General features: G+C 60.6%; 1 protein-coding gene and 1 long non-coding RNA gene across 6 annotated transcripts; one reads left to right on the top strand and one right to left on the bottom strand.

Annotated features, from left to right (window-relative positions):
- The first annotated feature begins 5,838 nt into the window (after nucleotides 1–5,838).
- LOC140680246 (uncharacterized) lies at nucleotides 5,839–6,247 on the top strand. Its single transcript, XR_012051943.1, has 2 exons — nucleotides 5,839–5,970; nucleotides 6,057–6,247. It is a non-coding gene; the product is annotated as an uncharacterized lncRNA (long non-coding RNA).
- Nucleotides 6,248–6,693: 446 nt separating this feature from the next.
- On the bottom strand, nucleotides 6,694–20,721 carry ZBTB7B (zinc finger and BTB domain containing 7B). 5 transcript variants are annotated; one of them, XM_072918529.1, is made up of 3 exons: nucleotides 20,634–20,721; nucleotides 8,881–9,884; nucleotides 6,694–8,116 (listed from the first exon to the last, which is right to left on the bottom strand). In XM_072918529.1, the coding sequence occupies exons 2-3, from the start codon at nucleotides 9,873–9,875 to the stop codon at nucleotides 7,696–7,698; spliced, it is 1,416 nt and encodes a 471-aa protein (XP_072774630.1). In that variant the 5' UTR covers nucleotides 9,876–9,884; nucleotides 20,634–20,721; the 3' UTR covers nucleotides 6,694–7,695. The 5 variants fall into 5 exon arrangements, with proteins under 5 accessions (XP_072774630.1, XP_030147564.1, XP_030147565.1 ...); XM_030291704.4 differs by lacking the exon at nucleotides 20,634–20,721 and adding an exon at nucleotides 19,277–19,736; XM_030291705.4 differs by lacking the exon at nucleotides 20,634–20,721 and adding an exon at nucleotides 19,154–19,235.
- Nucleotides 20,722–20,748: the final 27 nt, after the last annotated feature.

Consider the following 20,748-nt stretch of genomic DNA (forward strand, 5'->3'; position numbering starts at 1 on the left):
AAATAGAGCTTTGTGCTAGAAGTTATATCTACCTGTCCTGTGTAATAAATAATTCTGACTAAGGTCTTTTTGTCTAAGCATTATCAGTATTGTAATAGATTTAAAGAAATTATTTTATTTATATAAATATATTTGGTTAGCCATCCTTAATCCTGCAAGACAAAGTTGTATAAAGGGAGGGTTACACCTGTATGATACTTTAGACATAAACCTTTGACCACATCTGGGCCTGGGCTTTGATTTAGCCACACGCAGACTCCTCTATGAGGAGTTTAGAAAGCCAGGGCATCATTTCTGCACCTTGTGACACAAGGTGAGGGCTTCTCTAATAAGTTTTGTCTGAGGCTCCCATCCTGCCTGTGACAAAGAAGGAGGCAGTTCATCAGTAATCAGTGTTATTAAGTTACTCAGTGTAGAGAAGTTACTATCAAATTTAAGCTGCCCTGGATGTCCTAGTTAAACCTTCCATGAAGGTCCATGCTAGCTGCTCCACAGTCACAACTCTGAAAGAATAACAATAGGTTAGTTACAGTAAAAACCTACACACAAGTTTCTACATATTGTACTTGCAGAAATGTATTCAAGGTATGTGTTTGCTGTGTGGCCTACAGAGCACAAGGAAAACAGGAGTGTCATCTCTGTCAGTAATTCATACAGTTTTGCCCCAGTTCCTCCAGCAATTTTTGCTCCAGGCTCAAAAACTTGATATGGAATAATTGCCCACAGAGATTGAAGGGCTGTGAATGCTGCTTTTACAGACTGAACTTCATATTTGGTTTGTGACACCAATAACAGAGTTCCAGTGCTATCCCCCTAAATAAGGCACAGGAAATCATCAAAGATACCTAAAATACAGGAACTTGAGAACGTGATACTAACAGAGGTTGTAGAAGGGGACAATGCAGAGTGCAGAACCATACTGCATTGTCAGGTGGTCGTTTCTAGATTAATAGGTTGCAGTCCCAGCACAGAATCCATTGGTGTAAACAATTCCACTTATTCTAACATTTTGGAAGAGACACCATCTGAAAGAATTTCAGTCCTCACCATGTTTTATAGTGGAGGTACAGTCACAGTATTTCAGCCTGTAATTCTTTCTGTTTCTTGTAATACCCAAATTACAGCTTTAATTCATTTTTCCATTGGGTTATTATATATAGCAGAGCCTAGTAATGTCTTGGACCAAAAGCCTAGAGATTTTTTCTGACTTTTCAGCCCAGTTGTCTGCCACAATCCTCATAAGACTTTATTGCCTAGAATTGTTACTTTCAATTCAAGAGGATTTCCTTGCCTAAGAGTGTGTAATTTGGCTTGCTCAATTTTTGCAGGCATCAGAGGCTTCTTCTTGTTTCTTTGTCCACTGCCAAACAACTTTCTTCCTGGTCCTTTTCTGCTGTTATAGCATTTACGATAGTGTCCTGGTGACAGAGGGGTTGAAAGAGAATTCTTGTGCATAGGCATTGACTTATGTCAATGATGAAACATTTTTGCTCTTAAGTTCCTATTTATTTTGATCATGGGACACTGACTTGCACAAGATCCTTCCACATTTGTTTCCTCGTCACACATGAGGTAAGTCTTCGGTTTTGCCAAATGATTTTCATTCACCATCCCCACAGCTGGTTCTGAAATTAGATCCCAATTTTACCTTAAGGTATTTGCTGGGACACCTATATTACTAGTAGCACTGTGGTGGCTGGTGTAATCAAGGTCTTCAGTGAAACAGGCACCCTTCTCAAAAGCTGTATTTTGATACTTTTAGTTACTGCTGTCCCATCCGGACTAGATCCTGTAATTAGAGAATGAGCCATCCCCATCTGCTGCAGGAAACTAAAACCTTCTGCCTGGAACATCAACTTCTGAGGGATGGTACTAATTCATCAGTGTCTGCATATGCTGTTAAAACTGCTGCACACAACCCTTGATACAGCATAGGGGTGGCAATGTCCTGCCAAACAGGACCCCTGACCTCACTTTGTCCCTGAGCACATCCCCAATATATTTGATCCTTACTGCCTATAGGACTTAATAGATTTTTACATCAATTAATAAGTGGACGGACAACCCCACTGTTCCAAGCTCACAAAATCCATATCAGTTTGTCTTCTCTCTTCTGCTGATAGATTTCAAAAAATTCCATTTTGGAGTATAAGTGCACCCCTCAATCTAGCAAATCACTCTGTCCCTCCATCTGTATGAGGGGTTTATGCTTCTACCACCTCCCTTTCTGCTAAATCTGGCTAAAGCTCAGCCTTGGAGTCTGAGCACTCACTCAAGATATTTCCATCTCATTCCTCAGGATCCCATGAATACGATTGGGAAATTGAAATCTTATTTTTCCCATATCTGTGCCTTTGCTTGTGAGCAATATGTGTCACCACATATTGCTGTTCTACAGTCATTCTACACTGCATTGCTGCTCATAGCACCACTCTGCTGGAGTATAATTATATCTTGTATGGTTGCCTTTGCATCTTGTAAAGTGCTGACTTCCTTTTCCAACTCTCACATTGCTCTTCAAGACTGTAACTTCATGGTCCAAAGCTCTAAGAAGCAGCCAGCAGCCATCTCCACCTCCCCACTAACTTGCAAGAACGCTTTGATGACCTTCCCCAGAGCACACGCACAGTAAATACTCGTGCTCTGCATCTCTGAGAAGAGACAAAGGAAGTTGCAGCCCATGGCTACGTGGCTGTACCTTATCCACAGCTTTAGATTGTGGTGTTTATGGGAAATGTGGGTCTGTTGCTCTTTGAAGTGCTTCAAAGCGGGTGACTGGCACCTGAGGATTCACTGCCCTGCGCCCATCCCCGCACAGGCACGGAAGAAACAAATACCCCGACTCTGAGTGTGGATCAGTTCCTGGCACACTGTGGGAAGGAACCCACTTTGGGGACATTATGGTGACCCAGATGGGGTGGCCATAAGGCCTTGCCTGGATCATCTTGCTGCCCCTGGCAGTGGAGAATCAGAACAGACATGACTCCAGCAGGTACCAGGCAGATAGTCAGGGACTCCTCCAAATCTTCTTTAGCATCACAGCAGTGAGCAAATCCAAAGGGAAATGCTCCAGGGATATTCCAGCAAGGGTGGATGTGTGGATGGAATTATTGGATTGGCAAGTGCACTGCTCTTCCTTTTTCGTATTGCTTTTACAAAAGGTGTAGATTTATCAGTGTAACTGATCAGTGGGATCAATCTCCGTGTAAGTCACAAGGAAACACCAGGCAGTGAGCTTTGATAATCAATGGGATGGGAGCAGTGTAATTACTTAAAGGCCAAACTTTTTTACCATGGAAGAAGAAAGAACGGTGTTGGAGAAGGAGAAAGAAGAGGAATGGGCTGGAGATTTGGGGGTCTTTGCCTGAATGTGCTGTTTGTTGACAGGAGGGGTCGGTTATAAGAGGTAAATGTTATGATGATGGAGGATTTTGACAGTGAGGGAAGGGGACCAGGGGAAAATATCAGGGCATGCCCAGTTGATACTCTGGTTCCAGTAAAGCTGGGGAATGGAGCCACATCTTCAGCAGTAACTGGCTGCAAGGGCCTGCTGAGGAAAGTTCCAGTAGAGATTGTTGGGGCAGCAGGAAAATGAGCTTTGTAGCCACTCCTACCACCCATGCCATGTATAGTCGGTGACACTAAAACAAATAATCCATTTCTATGTATGCCATCAATGACCTATTCCCTTGCTGGGATGAGATATATTTTCTAACTTAAATGCACAAAACCTTAAGACTTTTCTGAGAATGCCATGCTGCTTCACATTCCACCTGAGACAGGCTGGAAAGCTCAGATCTGCCTGTTAATGTGTAAACCATGGGATGTTGGAGAACATATTCTGGATGCCATTTCAAATGTAGTGATCCACATGGGCCACAGGAAAATGAGGTAAAGCAAAGAATGTGTCTCCAGCTAAGAGAAAAAGCTCAGAACCAAAAGTTAAACCATTAAGAGTGAATAAATATCCTATAAAGACAGAAGGACAGAAAGGTCTGGAACCATTGGCATACACATTCTTACAATTTGGCATATTCAGACAATGCCAATCTGAGTTTTAGATGCCTTCCTCCAGGTTTCAAAGAAGCCTTGTTCTCAAGAGTGCAGATTAGTACAAGTTTAAGAGCAATCAATCAAACACGCAGAGATATACACCCAAGTGTACCAAATCCTTATGGCTTCTTAACCTCAGTGCTTGAATCAAACTCTTATTTTACTGTTTTGGCCTTAAATGATACTTTCTCCTGTATCCCAATAGATGAGCAAAGCCAAACAATCTCTATGAATGAGAGAATCCTGTGGCTGGAGGAAAGATGCAGTTCGACAGTGTTCCCTCAAGAATTCAAAAATAAGCCCACTTTATTTGGTGGTTTTTGGCAAAAGAAGCAGAGCAATGGAAAAAAAGGTAACACTGTTCTTTTACAGTGTGTAGATGACATCCTCATTGGAGCTGACAAGGAACAAACCTGCTTGAAAGGGACCATAAGCCTGCAGAACATTTTGGGACTTGCTGGAATTTCCAGAAAAAAAGGTAAGACTAATACCTTAGCTTTAAGGTATCAAAAGGACAATGAGTTCTGGGAGAAGGAAAGAAGTAGTGATATTCCAAATTGCAGCTCCTAGGACTAAAAGATAACTAACAGGAGTTTTGTTAGTAGTAGGATTTTGCCCCATACAGGTTCAAAATTTTGGACTAACAGCCAACGCCTTTTATTTGGCAATCAAAGGCCCTGAAGAATTGCTGGGATGGCCCTGACAATGTTGAACCAGTTTTAAGACCATAAAGGATGCTCATGGGAGCACCAGCTTCAGGCCTTCCAGATACAACTGAGCTCTTTTCATGATGTATGCACAGAAGGCAACAAACAGCCTCTGTAGGGATGACACAGCTTCTTGGAAGTTGGCAAAGGCCAGTGGCATCCTTCTCCAAGCAACTGGATGGTCAGCATGCTTATGGGCCATAGCAGTCACCATCCTAATGATGCAGGAGGCCCAGAAATTCACTTTGAGATGATCACTAACTGTGCCCATATGCCATTGCTGGCTATTCAGAATCCAGAGGGACATCACTGGATCTCTCTAAGCTGACTAGCAAAATACCAACCTGTGCTAATGGACTGGGGGGAGAAGTAGTCATGTGTGTGACATCAACTTAAATGAAGCCATTTTGCTCCATACTGAAAAGCAAGGACCTTTTCAATATGACTGCACACCGTGGAGCAGTCAAGATGCCAAGATTTAAGGGATGAACCTTTACAGAAACCAGGCAAAATCTGTATGTTGGTGGCTGCAGATTTGTGAATACAGGTAAGTTAGCCCTGGTGGGATGGAAGAGATCTGTGGTATCCCAGAGGGTCCGTGTGAAGGACCCCCAGGATAGCATTGACCCACAGAGCATCACCCTGTGCCCACAGGTCTCCTGCCCTCACCAGCTTCTTGGGCATCCAGCTGCCTGACCTGTGGGATGGCAGAGCAGCCGGGTTTCACCACCTGCATCACACCCAACTGCAAAGCCCCCACAGCTCGGGGACACCCTCCCCAGAAAATTCCACGTTCTCCCCTGACAGCCCCATTTTCCACAGGGCTGTATTGCAGAGAGTGCTACAGAGTCCTGAACAAAACCTGCTCCGTCTGCATGGCCCCCCTGAGCTCCCCGGACTCTGGGGATGAGGAGATGTGAGCAGAGGGGTGCTGGGGACCCGCCCGAGCCCCGGGGGGCTGCAGCAGGGGTGGGGGGGCTGCAGCTCAGCCCTGCCCTCTGTGCCCCCACAGGGATTCCAGTGACGAGGAGACACCGGGGCTGTGGCTGCGGGGCCAGGAGCGAGGGCGGCGGCATCAAGGACATGATCGAGGGTCGAGGCTCCCCTTCAGAATGGCTGCCCAGCTGTGAGTCCAGCTGGAGGAGGAGGAAAAGAGTGAGCAGAGCGATGTGGGCAGCAGTGGGGCCAACAAGAGCAGATTACTCTGCAGGTGAGGGCTGTCTGTGGGGTGGCAATTCCCTTGTCCTCCCCAGCACTAGGGATGCTGGATGCCAACACTGCACTCCTCTCTCCCAGAAAGACTTCAACTAACAGCAGCAGACCAAGAACAGTGAAAGCGAGGGCCCAGTGACAGCAGGACGGTGCCATGTGGCAGCAAAACCACGGGTCTGGGTGCTGGGATGTGCTTGGAGCCCCACCAAGTGCAGCAGAAGCTGAGTGCCACTGGGTGGGGAAGGACTGGTGAATAAATCGCCTGGTCCTCAAGGCACCTGAGTCCTGGTACTCTGAGTTGGCATCCATCATTCCGTGATGGTCCTGACTTTGTGATAGCCCAGCTCCTTGCTGCCCCAGCTCCAACCCTGCTGTGACCCCAGCCTCTCAGTGTCCCCCAGCCCCATCTCGAGCACCTCGGTGCCACCATCTCCATTCCCACTGTGCCTCCAGCCCCTACACACCTCTGTCCCCAGCCTTTATGCTGTCCCCAGCCTTTATGCTGTCCCCAGCCTTTATGCTGTCCCCATTCCCATCCCTGTGGTGCCCCCAGCCCCATGCTGACCCCCACCCCTCGATGTCCCTCTCCCCACACTCAGTGACCACTCCCCATCCCTGCAGTGCCCCAGACTCTCAATGTCCCCATCCCCACAGTGTCCCCAGTCCCGAGCTGCTCCAGGGTGGGGATGCAGAATGGACAGACAGCCGGACGCGAGAGAAGTCCCTGCTTCTCCGTTTATTACCAAGCAGCCTTCGTTTAAAAAAAAAAAACAAAAACAAAAAAACAAACACAGACGTACAGACAGGCAGAGGCGGCCCGGCGGGGCGGGGGCCGCCCGCCCGTGGTTTGTTTGGTTCCTGACACCAGAGAGGTTCAAGTAGCCGAAAAGGTTCAAGTTCACCATAAGGCACTTTAAAGCCATGACGGGAGCAGAGCCCCCCCCGGCCCCATCACCCCTCCCGGCACCCCATGGCAGATGTGGATGCCGGGCAGCGCTGGTGGTTGGCAGCGGAGGGGCTGTGAGGGGGAATATATTACATCATCTTTTTAAATATAGATAAAACTCTTATTGTAGACAAATAGTGCCGGTCCCCTCCACCCCCGGGGAGGCTGCGCCCTGCGGGGGGCATGTGCAAAGGACAGAGGGGTGACCGTGGGGGCCCGGCCACCCCAGGGAAGGGCAGGGTCCCACAGGGCCGGGGGATTTCGGAAGGGGGAAGGGTCCGGGGGGGGGCCGGGGCTGCCCCGCACCCGGGTGGGCTCACCCGAATAGTGCAACCAAGAGAAAGCAGCCGGGAGTGCAGGGGCGAGGGGGGCTCGCCGGGGAGGGGCTGCTCGGAGTGGGGAGGTGGGGACAAGCTATGCACAGCGTAGGGCAGTGCCCCCCCCTCCCTCACTGGAGAGGGTGGGGGGGCTCTCCCCACCTGGGGAGGGGGGCCTTGGTCCATGGATGCCCCTGCCTGGTCCTGGCATCCACGAGGGGTTTGGTGGGGGGACATCTAAGTCCCAGTCCCCCCATCACCCGCCTGGGCATGACCAGGTGGGCCCGGGCACGGTGGGGGGTGGTAAGGGCCCCCCACCCCCTTGTGCAAATCGGCCGAGGGGAATTTCCCCCTTTGCATAACCAGGAATGAACCGTGACGGGAAAAACAGGAACAGAAACCCCAGTGGGCACGGCACAGCTCAGCATGGAACGGCACGACACCTGCCGTTGCATCGCCTCTATGCCATCTCCACCGGCACAGTGCCATCTGGCTGCGGCCCTTCCTCACCCTCCGGCTCCTCTTCCTCCTCCTCGGGCTGCCCTGGAGCCCAGTAGCGGGCAATGGAGAGGCGCAGCCCCTCCAGCCGCCCGTTGGAGAGGTCGAGGCCCGGGGGCCCCGCGGGCGGCGGGGGCGGCTCGTCGCGGCGGCGGCGGCGGGTCCGCACCTCCAGGCAGTTCTGGCCCTTGAGGTGCCGCTGGAGGTGGTCGTCCTTGGCGAAGGCCTTGTGGCAGAGGTAGCACTCGTAGGGCCGGGCGCCTGTGTGCAGGTGCATGTGGTTCTTCAGGTCATAGCTGTGCAGGAAGCGGGCACTGCAGTGCTGGCAGGAGTAGGGCCGCTCACCTGTGTGCTTCCGCATATGGATCTTCAGTTTGTCGTTCCTGGAGTTGGGACACACAGGGAGATATTGGCATTGATTAGCCAACATAGCATCCAGCCCCAGTGGGGACAGCAACGGTGCTGAAAGCCTGAGAGCAGGGATGCTCTGTGGGGCACCCAGGGGTCTGGGTGCTTGGCGGGGCAGGGGACCATTGTACAGCTGCATGGCTGAGATGCAGCTGGCTCCTCGCAGGGGGGATGCTGCTGGCTACCCCGGGCTGCTCTGGCAGTGCTTACATAGTGCAGAAGACTCCCCTGGACCTGCACCACAACCATGCTGGGGCTGACAGATGAAGTGTTATGGGTACCATCAGGTACCAGGCCTTGGTTGACCTGGCAGCACTCACAGAGTGCAGAACACCCCACTGACCTGACTGCACCAGTAGGTATGGCAGAGGGACACGACAAGGGATGCTACTGGGTACCTCAGGTCAGTCCAGCAGCATTCATGAAGTGCAGAAGACCCCATAACCCCACTGCACCACAGCAGAACTTGCAGGGTGTGCCATGGAGAATGCCATTTGGTACCCTGTGTTGGTCCAGAGCACTCATGGGGTGCAGAAGACCCTCTAAATGTGCACTGCACTGGCAGGATTGGCAGAGGGGTGCTTTGCTGTATTGCCATCAGGTACCCCAGTTTGGTCCGGCAGCACTCAGGGGATGCAGAAAACTCCATGAACCACGCCAGGCCTGTGGCAGGGGGAGTGCCACAGGGGATGTCATTTGGCACATGCCAGACGGGGAGAGTCCGTCCAGCAGTACTCACCGTGTGAATCGGACTCCGCAGACCTGGCAGGCGAAGGGCTTCTCGCCCGTGTGCGTGCGCATGTGGCGAGGCAGCTTGCCGGCCCCATGGATGACCTTGTGGCAGACGGGGCACTCCTGGGGCATCTGTGAGCGGCGCTTGCGCACCAGCTTGTCAGGGCTATCCAGCCCAGGCGCCAGCGACTCGTGGTGCAGAGAGCCCAGATACGCCATCAGGTCAGGGTCGATGGCATCGTCGTCAGAAGCTGCCTCCTCAGGGGACAAGGGGGGCTGGTAGGGGAAGGGGAAGGGGTGTGGGGGCAGCTCCTCCTCTTCAGGCAGCTCAAAGCTGTCATAGGGCAGGGACAGCCCCTCAGGCAGAGGGGGCGAGGGCAGCTGGGAGGGCGGCGGAGGGCTGCCGGAGCCCTCAGCCTCTGCGGGCGGCTCCTCGGCGTGGTTGTTGAGCTGGGCACCGCGGGCTTGCAGGAACTTGCGGGTCTTCTTGCTGCGGCGGGGCGTGGGGCGGGGGGGTGGCGGGGCAGGCACCTCACCCTCGGGGAGGGTGGAGAAAGCCTCCAGGTAGCGGCGGGCACGTTCGCAGTCGCCGTCATCGGGGCCGGGTGCCTCCAGCCCGCTGCCCTGCAGGATCTCCACGCAGGCAGCGATGACACAGGGGATCTCCAGCAGCCGGGCGGCACGCAGCACCTCGCCCATGTTGGCGCTGCTTATGGTCAGCGTGGCCGTGTAAGCGAACTCCAGCAGCGCACCCAGTGCCTCTGGCCCCACAAAGTCCAGCTCACAGACCTCCTGCCCCGGCCCCGGCCCTGCGAAGAGCTTCTTGAAGTAGCGGCTGGAGGCGGCCAGGACGGCGCGGTGGGTGCGGTACTCCAGCCCCTGCGTCTTGATGGTGACGTCGCAGAGCAGCCCCAGCTGCCGCTGCTCGTTCAGGCAGCTCAGCAGCTCGCTGCTGTGCTCAGGGAAGGGGATGCCGATGAGGTCGTCCTCTGGGCTGGCCATCGTCCTCACCTGCAGGAAGGATAGGATGCTGCCTGACTGATGGAGGCACAAGCGGGGAGAGAGCACTTGGAAGAACCACTGCAGCTAGAGCATCGCTGTCACGAAGCCAGAGGACAAGGAACCCTCCCTGTACATACTGGGTGACACTGGGGTTTCAGCAGGACACTAAACTGGGGCAGGCTTGGGGCCCACAGTCTGCCCTCAGTTCCCTCCATGCTGTGTAAAGGTTGGCGGGTGCAGGCCCCCCACCACAGGCCTCCACGCTTCCTCCACTGCCACCAGCACCCAGCCGCCCGCAGCGCCACAGCAAAGGGAGAAATCTCAGCATGGTGCCTTTGAACAGCACCGAGGTGCAGCACTTCCTGCGCCAGCCCACCCACAATCCCCCCAGCCCGCTGCCACGGCCAGGCGCAGCCACTGGCTCCCAGCAACCCCGTCCTGGGAACATGGGCCTCGCTGGCAGCAGGCACGGGTGGGCGGGCGAGCGCTGGGAAGAGCACCCCGAGGGCCGGGGGCCGCCCCGTGGAGCCCAGCTGGGCTGGGAACAGGGGCCACACTTCCTGCCACGGCAGATTAGGATCAGCACCTGTGCCACCGGTTCCTGCCCCCGCTCCTGGTCGGGACTGGGCCCCCTCCCTCCCTCCCTCCCCCTGTGCCCCAGCCTGGGGCCACTCCTCGCCCAGCCAAGCCCAGCCTGCGCCAGTCAGGCCTTTCCCACGCTGCAGCTGGCAGAGCTTGGCCTCAGCCCTAAACCCAACACTGCTCACGCTCCCACTGTGGTGCCCATGGTGCACCACCAGGGACCCACGCGTTCCTGTGGAGCCAGCACGGGTGGGAAGGGGGAGCCCATGACCCTCACAACCTGCAGGCAGGGTGCAGGCAGCAGTGGCAGCTCCAGGGCTTCAACCTGCCCTGCGACACCGTGCCTGGCTATGGCCCTTGCGGCCAGCCAGGCTGCTGGGTGACACGGGCACCGCTGGGTGACAGCGGAACGGGAGTCGAGCAACTGCAGCATGGGGGAGGCAGAGGTGGATACCAGCTCTGGGCTGCAGCTCTCAGTTCCGCCAGAGTTATGCCATGCCAAGTCAAGCCACGGTGGACAGTGGCGTGTGGCACTGGCCATCGCCAAGCCATGCCAAGCAATGCTGAGCCATGCCAGGCCCATCCACCCCAAACCCACCACGCCGTGCCAAACCACACTGTGCCGTCGGCAGGCGGGCGTGGGGGACGTGCCCCCTCTTGCCCATGGAGGGGCGGCGCGGGCGACGGCCCCCGGCACAGGGGCCCATCCCCAAGCCGGCCGCTCCCTGCGCTTGGGCGGCTGCCAGCTGGGGCTGCCTCGGCAGGCAGTGGGAACGGCCCCGGAGCAACCGGCTGCGGAGCCGCCCCAGCCGCTGCCAAGCAGGCCCGACCGGCACAGCAGGCAGCAGCCGCCCCTGAAACTGGGAGCCAGGCAGTGCCGACCGCCTGGGATGCTGGCGCCAGCACCCATGGCCAAGCCCCCCTCCTCGGCAGGAGCACATCCCACCACCGGTGCAGGTCCCCTCTGCCTGCCGAGGTGGGGGTGATCGGATTAGGGGTGATTAAACCATCAGGGCCCTGGGAGCCAACAGGCAGTGACAGCCCCCAGTGGGATTATGTAGGATTAGCTGCAGGGGCAGGATTAAACCGGGGGGCAAGTACCCCATGCCACAGCTTGGGCAGCTGGAGAGGGATGATAGGGATGGGGCACCTGCCAAGGGTGGGCCAGAGCCCCGCAGACCCCCAGGGCTGTCACAGGCAATAGTCACAGGATAGAGTGGCACCATGTCCTCCAACACTGCCTCCCCCAGTGATGGCACCAGGACAGCCTCCCTTCTGTCCCCACAGCACCTCCAACCCCACAAGACACCTGGGCACAGGCCACTCAGAAGACCGATGGCACCCACTGGCACGTGCCTATGGGGGTGTCTGGGCACAGGGCAGCAGCTGAGACCCTGTCATATCCCAGCAGGTGGCAGGGTGCTCTGAGGGACGGCCACCGACACCAGCCTCACCATGTCCCAGGGCAGATGGACACAGCCTCGGTCCTGCCAATGTCACAGACATCACCAGCAGAGGTCTGGGAAGGGAGCTGGGACCCCTGTGAGCAGCCTCGGGATTCGTGCCAGCAGCAGACGTAGCTGCAGGGCTGGGGCAGGGTGGGGGCGAGGTGCCGGTGACAGGAGGGGGATTTTCCATCGCACCAAACCGCCCCTTACGGCTCCTTTGCTGACACCCCCCCGCCCCCCCACATCCTCCTCACTGGAGCGAAGTCACATGCTGAGCGGGTGCTGCCGTCGAGGAGATCACCGCAGTGATAAGGAAATGGCAGAGGATGAGGTGTGAGGGGACTGGAGCCGCCCCCGGGCCCCCAGCATTCCCTGGCGGGTGCTGAAGATGATGGCTGGGAGGCAGCAGGCAGCGGTGCCCATGTCCCCGCCATGGCAGAGCTTTCTTGGTTACGTCAATGCCGTGGCACATTTCAGCTGAAGCAGCGAACGGGACTGAGGAAAGGAAAGGGGGAGTCGCTCCCCATGCTGAGCTGGCTCCATGTGGGGCGGGTGGCAGCAGGAACAATGTCTGCCCGGGTCACCCTGACATCCCTCTGCCAGCCCAGGCTGCCTGCAGAACCACGGCCAGGCTCTACCCACGCGCCAGCTCCCTCCATCCCAGGGTCCAGCCCCCCAGGCAGAGCCTTGGGCAGCGGGGTGGGCCCTGCAGCACCCGTCCTGCACAGGGACAGGCCGTGTCCCATGCCACCAAGCAGGGACGGCGCCCTCGGTGAGGGCACAACGCCAGCCTGCGCTGAGCACTGGGCCCGGCCTGGGGACGGTGGGAGGTGTGAGGTGGAAAGTGGTGTCTAGGGGGGATCTCCTCTGCCGAAGGAGGGCAGAGGTCCTGGGGAGCACAGTCCCCACCCTGGGCTGCTGCCAAGTGCCCCTGCTTTCGGTCACAAGAGTCACAAATGCTGTCGAGGGACTTCACAGCCCCACTGGGGAGAATGAGTCACCCCGGAAGGGGAGCGCAGTGCGGTGTCACCCCGGCCCCTCACCCCGTGGGGCCCCTCATCCTTTGGGATCTAGGACATGGACCCAGGAGTCCGGGCTGTGCAAGCCCCCCACCCTGCCACTGCCTGAAGCCAGCTGGGAGCAGCAATGGCCCTGGTGCCCATGGCCACAGTGTGGAGGGCAGTGTGGCTGCAGGGCAGGGGCTGTGCAGCCCCTCTGTCTGCCCAGCAGGGAAGGTGGTGCCCGGGGTCTGGCTCAGCTGCTGACCCTGTAGCAAGCACATGCCAGGGGTCCCATTGCTGGAGGAAGTGGGGAGAGCAGCACTGCTCTTTGAAAGAAGAAAAGAACAAGTGGAGACAAAAGAAAATGGTTTGGAGATGAAAGAGGATAAACAGTCCCCCACCCCGTTGTGTGTCCCCCACACAGCGCTGAGAGCGAGCCCCATGGCACTGCCCAGGCCCCCTGAAAGTGGCCAGCTCACCCAGAGGTGTGAGCTGTGCAGGCATGGGACATTAGCCATCAGCACCGAGAAGGGGGCTGGAGCACCATGGCCCACGCTGCCTCAGCGCCCGGCCAGCACTGCACCCAGGGCCAGCGCCAGCCCGGCACGACAGCTGCCACAGAGGCATCCCTGTCACGGTGGAGCAGGACCAGTGGTGTTGCCAGAGCCACCCCTGGCATCTCTGGCAGGGACAAGAAGCAAAGTCCTCATGCCGCCCACCCAGCCTGCTGGCACTGTGCTGGCATCCTGGCCCCCTCCTGCTGCCAAAACCTACCCCACTGCCACATGCAGCTGCCTGGCATTGCCACTGCAGGGTGTGGGCCCTGCTCCGCCAAACCAAAGTGACCCAGATCTCGCCACTCGTCCCATCCTGTCTCGTCCCATCCCATCCCACCCTACCCCATCAGCAGTAAGCACGGTGTGGGCTCAGGCAACAACAACATCCCGCAGCCTGCTGGCGCTGAAGCAGCTGGCCCAGATCTCCCAGTGTCCAGAGGTACCACACTGGGTTCCCACCACCCTGGCAGCTTCCTCTGCCATACCAGCAGCGATGGCAGGGTGGGTGGGTGGGTGTGCAGCTCACCTGCCCCGTGTCCTGGCGTGGCTCGGCGCTGCGTCGTGGCCCGGCTGGCGGCCGTGAGTGGCAGGGAGGGGAAGGCAGGGTGCTGTGTGAACTTGGCCCCGCTCCCTGCTGCACTTGAGCTCAGGATCCCACCTCAAAAGGAGTCGACGCCCACACCCCGGGTCACGCACCTCCCAGCCCCGCTTCCCAGAACACACACGGCATTAACTCTTTGCGGCCGGTGCTGCGCCATGGGTGCCAACCCGGAACCGGGCAGGGGGCATCCCCTGGCCCACTCCCACGGGAGAAAACTCACAGCTCTGTCAGGACAGGCACCCCGTACCCTAAGTATGCCTTCCCTGCCACCAACATCGTCTCCAAACCATCTGCCCCTGCCTCCCCCCATGCCGCAGCATCACACAGGCCCTCACCTTCTCCTCTGCCCCAAGGCAGGGCGCTGGGTGCTCGCCACTGGCCACGGCCAGCCCAGCCAGGCTGCCAGGGCGCCTGTGCTCGGCGGGAGCAGGGCAGGGCTCGGTGCAGCATGCTGCAGCCTGCCCGGCCAGCCTGGAGCCACCCCCCGGTCCTATGGATTCCTGTCCTGCTCTCCCCTCGGAGCAGGTTCCTGAGATCCCACGGGGAATGTGGGAAGCAGGGACGGCCCAGCTGGACTGTGCTGCCTGATCCCCTCCACTCCCTGGGCAGGGGCACTCGTGGGCTCCCTGGCCAGGCTGCAGGTTCATGCAATCCCCCCATAATTACACCCTCTGTGTCCCCAGCTAAACAGCAATTAGCAGCCCGGAGAGCGCGCCCCACACCCCACCACCAGCACCAGCACCCGCCCAGGCAACCCACGCCAGACCGGTCAGGGGCACCTGCACCGCAGCACCCTGGCATGGCCCGGACTGGCTCCGGTGCTGGGGCCGTCTGTAGCAGGCCAGGCAGAAAGGGGAAGAGCCCCACAGCAGCAGGACAGCAAAGGGCCTCAGCCCAGCCCCAGCAATGCTGACGGAAGGAGCTGGGTTGTGCAAGAGCCCCTGGGCAGGCAGTGGAGATGGGCAGAGGGGCATCACCAGTGTGCCCTCCGTGGTATCCCACCTCTCCCATCACCTCTCCCTCCTCTCCTGGGCAGGAGCCAGCCGTGGTACCACGAGCTGCCCGGTGCCCGGAGCGCAGGCAGCACGCAGCCTGCACAGAGGTGTGGGCAGCACTGCCCAGCACACCAGCACAATGCTCCAGGCTGCCCCAGTGCGGGGCACAAAACAGGGCACAGCTCTGGACAGCATTTGTGAGAGGGAGAGAGGACAAGAGGGAAGGAGGAGGGCTGTGGCACCTGCTGCCAACCCTTCCCCTGCCCTTTGTTCCCCATAAAGGAGGGGAATGGCGCCAGTCCCCCCTGGCCCAGGTGTGCCAGGTGCTAAGGGCGGGAGATAAGGTGGGCGAGGCGGGCAGGGAGGGGCATGGCACGGCATGGGCACGCAGCCCTGAGTCAGGGTTCCTACTGGTGGCCAGGATGGGGTGAGTCACCGTGGCCCCCCCACCCTGGGGGTGTTGCAACCACCCAGGCGCTGGCCACAAACTGCTGCTCGCCCTGGCTGGGGGGCATCGGGCTGGGGGGGGTCAGGTGGGGAGGTGCTGGCCTTTGGGGCCATCAGTCCGTCCGTCCGTCCATCCATCCATTCATCCATCCATCCATTCATCCATCCATCCATTCATCCATCCATCCATCCTCCTCCAAGCTCCACCCTTGCCTTGGCCGGTGTCACTCTGACCAGTGTCACCACTGAGGGGACATGGCCTCAATCCCAGGATGGGCAACCCCAATTCCTGCATCACATCCTGACAGCAGCACCCTGACCTGCCAGGGCATGGTGTGCCATGTGGCCTCTGTGTGTCACCTCTGGACATCCCAATGTGCCAAGGTGGCACATTGGCACAGGCAGAAACATGCAATGGGGAAGGGAGGGAGGAAGGGAAGGAAGGAAGGGAAGGAAGGAAGGGAGGAAGAAAGGGAGGAAGGAAGGGAGGGAGGAAGGGAGGGAAGGAAGGAAGGGAGGGAAGGAAGGGAGGAAGGAAGGGAAGGAAGGAAGGAAGGGAAGGAAGGGAGGAAGGAAAGGAGGAGGGAAGGGAGGAGGGAAGGGAGGAGGGAAGGGAGGAGGGAAGGGAGGAGGGAAAGGAGGAAGGAAAGGAGGAAGGAAGGGAGGAAGGAAGGGAGGAAGGAAGGAAGGGAGCCACCAGCCTGGGACAGGCAGGCTCACCTACAGCTGGGCCTGCTTGCTGGCCCCAGGGTGAGCTGGCTCTGGAGTTGCTGGCCCTGTAGCACAGTCACGGGAACCCCTTGGAGGGCAGCCAGACCCCCTGGGTCCCACTGTGCTGCAGGGCCCCAAAGGGCCCCCCCAGCTGGTGGCACCTCCTGCTCAATATGCAGGGTTCATGTCCTCACAGCACCTCAGGACTGAGCATCACCAGTGGCACAGGCTGGCCCCCAGTGCTCCATCCTGGCACCAGGGTGGTGCTGGTCCTGGTGGGGTCACCTGGCAAGGACAGTGCCAGCCCACAGCCCCCCCTGCACACCCTCCAAAATAGCCTGGCTTCCGCCCCCACGGCAGCTGCCTGCTGCCAGCTCCCCGCTGCCCACGGCTGATCCCGGGGAGGGAAGGGGGGCAGGCGATTCTAATCCCCCCCGGCCCCCCCGAGCCCACACAGCACTGACAGTGAGGCCGTGCCCGCCACAGCCACTCCAACCCACACAGCGCCGCTGAGGAGACCCCAGCCAGCCCTGCAGCAAGGGCAGGGCAATGCCCCACGGCTGCACAGCGCAGCAGGCACGGGCGGCCCCTGTGGAGCCCCTCTGTGGGCCATGGGCTGTCCCCAGGGCCCACCTAGGGGAGCTGCCTTGTGCCACCCAAGCAGGGCACAAGGGTCTCTTCCCTTCTCTTCCTTGGCACAGCAGTGGGGCTGACAATGCTCCTGTGAACCTTTGCTATGGCCAAGCCCTGTGCCCTGATGGTTGCCCAGGGGAGGGGAATCAAAGCAAAACTGCTGGGGTGTCACCGTACCAAACAAATGTCAGCCAGCACAGCCACATTCTCCACCCTGCTGGTGTTCGGTGTAGGCAGTGCCTGGCATCCACCTTGCCTGAGACACCGGTGGCAGGACCCCCTTAGCCACTCCCCACTCCAGCTGCTGCCCACAGGGCCTGGGGACACGGCAGAGACAGCTGGGCAGAGTGGAGCATGCAGTGCAACCAAGGCTGCCGGGAGAGGCCAGAGCTCGCCTGACCTACTTCTCCTTCCGCATCACCTGCTTTCATTTTCCCTCACCGGGGCTGGTCCCCCTGCCTGCCCAGGGCTCCATCAGGTCATGCCACTGGCTCTGGGGATACAGTCACCCAGGCACCACGCTCCCACTGCACCATCCTGCACGTCAGCCGAGCTCCCCAGCCCTGGGCACGCAGTATGCCCGGGTACACTGAAGGTCACCGGCCACAGCCCCGGCCCCACCACCTCCCCTGCCTGCATGGCTACCCAAGCGCCATCTTCCTGGCACCAAGCGAGTTTGACGGGTCTCAGCCCAGTCCCTCGCCAAGTCCTCTGACCGCCCTGGGGCTTGCTGGGGTGTGGACATGCAGCTCTCGGGGCACGGCAGGGACGCCAGCGCTGCCACGGGGAGCCAGGCGGGCGCCAGCCCTGCAGACGGGGCGGCCGCTCCCACCGGCACCCTGCCTGCTCCGCCGTGGGGTTACCATGGGAAGGCAGCGGCGGCGGCGCAGGGGGAACGCGGCTCCCGGGGGCTCCCGCCAGCAGCCCACACGCTGCCAGGAGAGATTTCTCCCCGGTTTCATCATCCTCTGCCTGCCCTGAAGGAGAAGTTCCTGCTTCGCGCACGGGGCAGCAGCCAGCCCCGGAGGGCCGGGGGGCAGCGGGGGCTCGGCCGGTGCCGCAGCCCCGCCGTGCCCCTCCCGCCCCCGTGCGCTCAGGCCGGTCGTGCCCGTGCCACGTGTGCACTGAGGGTGCACGGCAGCAGCTGGCACAGCCGAGTGCCACAGCCCCGGGCTCCGCGCCGCAGCGCTGGGGGCAGCCTGTGCCAGGCAGGGGGTCTCCGAGGGTCCCCAGGACCCGATACGGATATGCCCCCTCACACACACCTGTCACCTCCCTGTGCTCACCTCTGCACCCATCCCCGGCATAGACGCTCCTGGCCCTACTGCTCCACGCTCTCTGCTGCGCCAGAGTTTCCCTTTCTCCATTCACCCAGTTTAAGTTGCTGAGCCCAGTCCCTCCCTCCGCACCAGCACCAGCATCACCACCGAAGCCTTGAGCCGCTGCCGTGTGCCTCCGGCGGTGCGGGGACCCCAGGCTGCTCCCCGCTCCTACCAGCCCGGCTGTGCTGCGGGAAACCGAGGCACGGTGCCACTCACCCCACGACAAAACTGGCACTGTGTCCCCTCGCCAAGTGAACGCACCCACGGATCGAGGGCGGCTGTGGCCCAAGACGTGGATCTGCTCCGGCGGGAGGGTAAATACCGCACCCCGCCCCGGGCAAACAGCGGCCGGGGGCAGCCAGCCAGGGGGACGAGGACAGGTACGGCAGGGCTGGGCGCACGGGGCAGAGTCCACCGGTGCTTGGCAGGTGCTACCGTGACACCGATCCCGGGGGACCACTGCACAGCCAAGCCGAGGCACCCACTGCTGCTGCCAGTGGGCCAGGGCCGGGGCTCACCAGCGTGGCACAGCGTGCTGGGACACTGGGATACCCTCCAACTCTACCAACACCGGTGCAGAAGGGGCTCCCCGAGTTGCCTTCTTCCTGCAACGGTGCCGTCCCTACCCGGTGCACCAGGCATGCCGCCAAGCTGCTCACCAGGTTAGGAAGGGGGGATGGCAGCACCCGGTCACCCGTGGGAGACCTGCGGGGGACTCTGGCTGCATGGAGCAGCACCGCGACAGGACCACAGCGGAGCCTTGGCAGCCGCCCCGACACGCAGCGGAGACCTGCCGATGTCACAGATTTCCCGCAGCCCCGTGCGCAGGGACCGAGAATAGCCCACGAGTGACACCCCCCGCCCCACGGGCGACGTGTCCACCGGCTCCGGCGGCGGGCGGGGACAGAGGGGTTGTGCAGTGATCCGCACGCCAACCGTGCCCACCCGCTGCCCGCAGCATCCCAAATCAACGCGACTCACCGCAACCGGGCGGCAAAAGCGGTCGCCGCACCGGTCCCCGGTCCCGATCCCGCTGCCGGTGGGTCGGTAGCTCTGCGCAACCCCCGCGGGTGGGTCTGTCCGCTCCCACCCACTGCCGCTCACCTGCGCACCCCACCCGAGCCACAGACCGGTCCCGGAGCCGCGGCCCCGCCTCCGCCTTCACCTGCCGTGGCCGCGCCCCGCCCGCCCCCCGGCACTGCCGCCGCCGCCGCCGCCGCCGCCGCCGCCGCCGGGGCTCCAGGAAGCGCCCGCCCCCGGCTCCTCATTGGGCAGCGCGCCGGCGGTCACGCGTCCCATTGGTGGGGTGCCCCGCCCATCAGCCCCGCCCCACCCCCTCGGGCGGGCGGGGGTCTCGCGGGCCCCGGGACCGGGGTGCGCGGGGGGGGCGGCTGAGTCAGGGCAGGTTAACGGGATCGGCGGGGGTCGGCCCCGGCCCGGGCCGGAGAGCACGAGACGGCCCCGCTGCGGCCCCCACCGGCAACGAGTGCGGTGCCAGGCGCCGAGCGCGCCCCGCCCGCTGCGGCCGCCGAGTGCCGGGGCCGGCACGGCACTGCCCGCTCCGCCCCGCGAACACGGGAGGCGGGGAACCGGGCATGGGGGGGTAAGAACCGAGAAGTGTGCACCGAGGGAGAGTTTCGAGTGCCGGGCACGGGAAACCGTGTGTAGGGTGAAGTACGGGGGGTGGAGAGCCGGGCTCGGGGAACCGGGCACCAAGGAGCGGGCACCGGGATACTGGAGTACCGGGCACGGGGGTATGGAGAGCTGACACGGAGAACGTGGCACCGCGGGGTGCCGGGCAGGCGGGGGCGCGGCGCAGGGAGCAGCCCCCGGTTCTCGGCACGCTGGAGCGGGGCGGGGTGGCTCCTTCGCAGGTGCCTGGGCGCGGGCCCCGCGCAACCTGTTTGGCCGCTGCCGGCTCGGGGAGGCAGCGGCGGCCCCGGGGCTCACCTCGGCTCACCCCGGCCCCCCCGCGCCTGGCTCCGAGCGCGGCCACTGCCCGGCGCTAGCGGAAAGTGTGAGGAGCCACCGCCGCTCCGGGGCTGCCAAGGCAAACACGGCCCCGCGCAGACGTTATGTCAGTGGGCGGGGGGGCCGCGCCGGGACACCGCGCCGGGGCCGAGAACGGGACCCCTTCGCCAGGCCCCGGTACCGGGCACCTGCCGCCGCGCCTCGGTCAGCCACCCGCTTCGCTCCCGCCGGCTCCGTCCCTCTGACCGTGCACCTGCATCCCCGTGGAGGATAACGGCCCGCCAGGCTCGGGGCTTCCGCGGGGCGGAGGGGGGAACTCGCGGAACTGCCTCACCCTCCGCTCGGCTGCCACCGACCCCCGGATCCATCGCTCCCCGCCCGTCCCCTCGGTTCGCCACAGCCGCTGCGCTCCGCCGCTGCCCGCGGCCGTGCCCGCGGTGTCTCTCTCCCGCTTCCCCCGAGGCAACGCCGACGGCGCGGCCGCACTCACCTCTCCCGGCGGGGCCAAGAGCGGGCCGGGCGGGGGCCGCGGGCTCAGCCGGGCCGGCGGCGTGGCAGGAAGGACCGGGTGGTCATCGCGGCCCGCGGCAGCTGCCTGCAGAGGG

Source organism: Taeniopygia guttata, chromosome 25 (assembly GCF_048771995.1).
Source record: "Taeniopygia guttata chromosome 25, bTaeGut7.mat, whole genome shotgun sequence".
NCBI lineage: Eukaryota > Metazoa > Chordata > Aves > Passeriformes > Estrildidae > Taeniopygia > Taeniopygia guttata.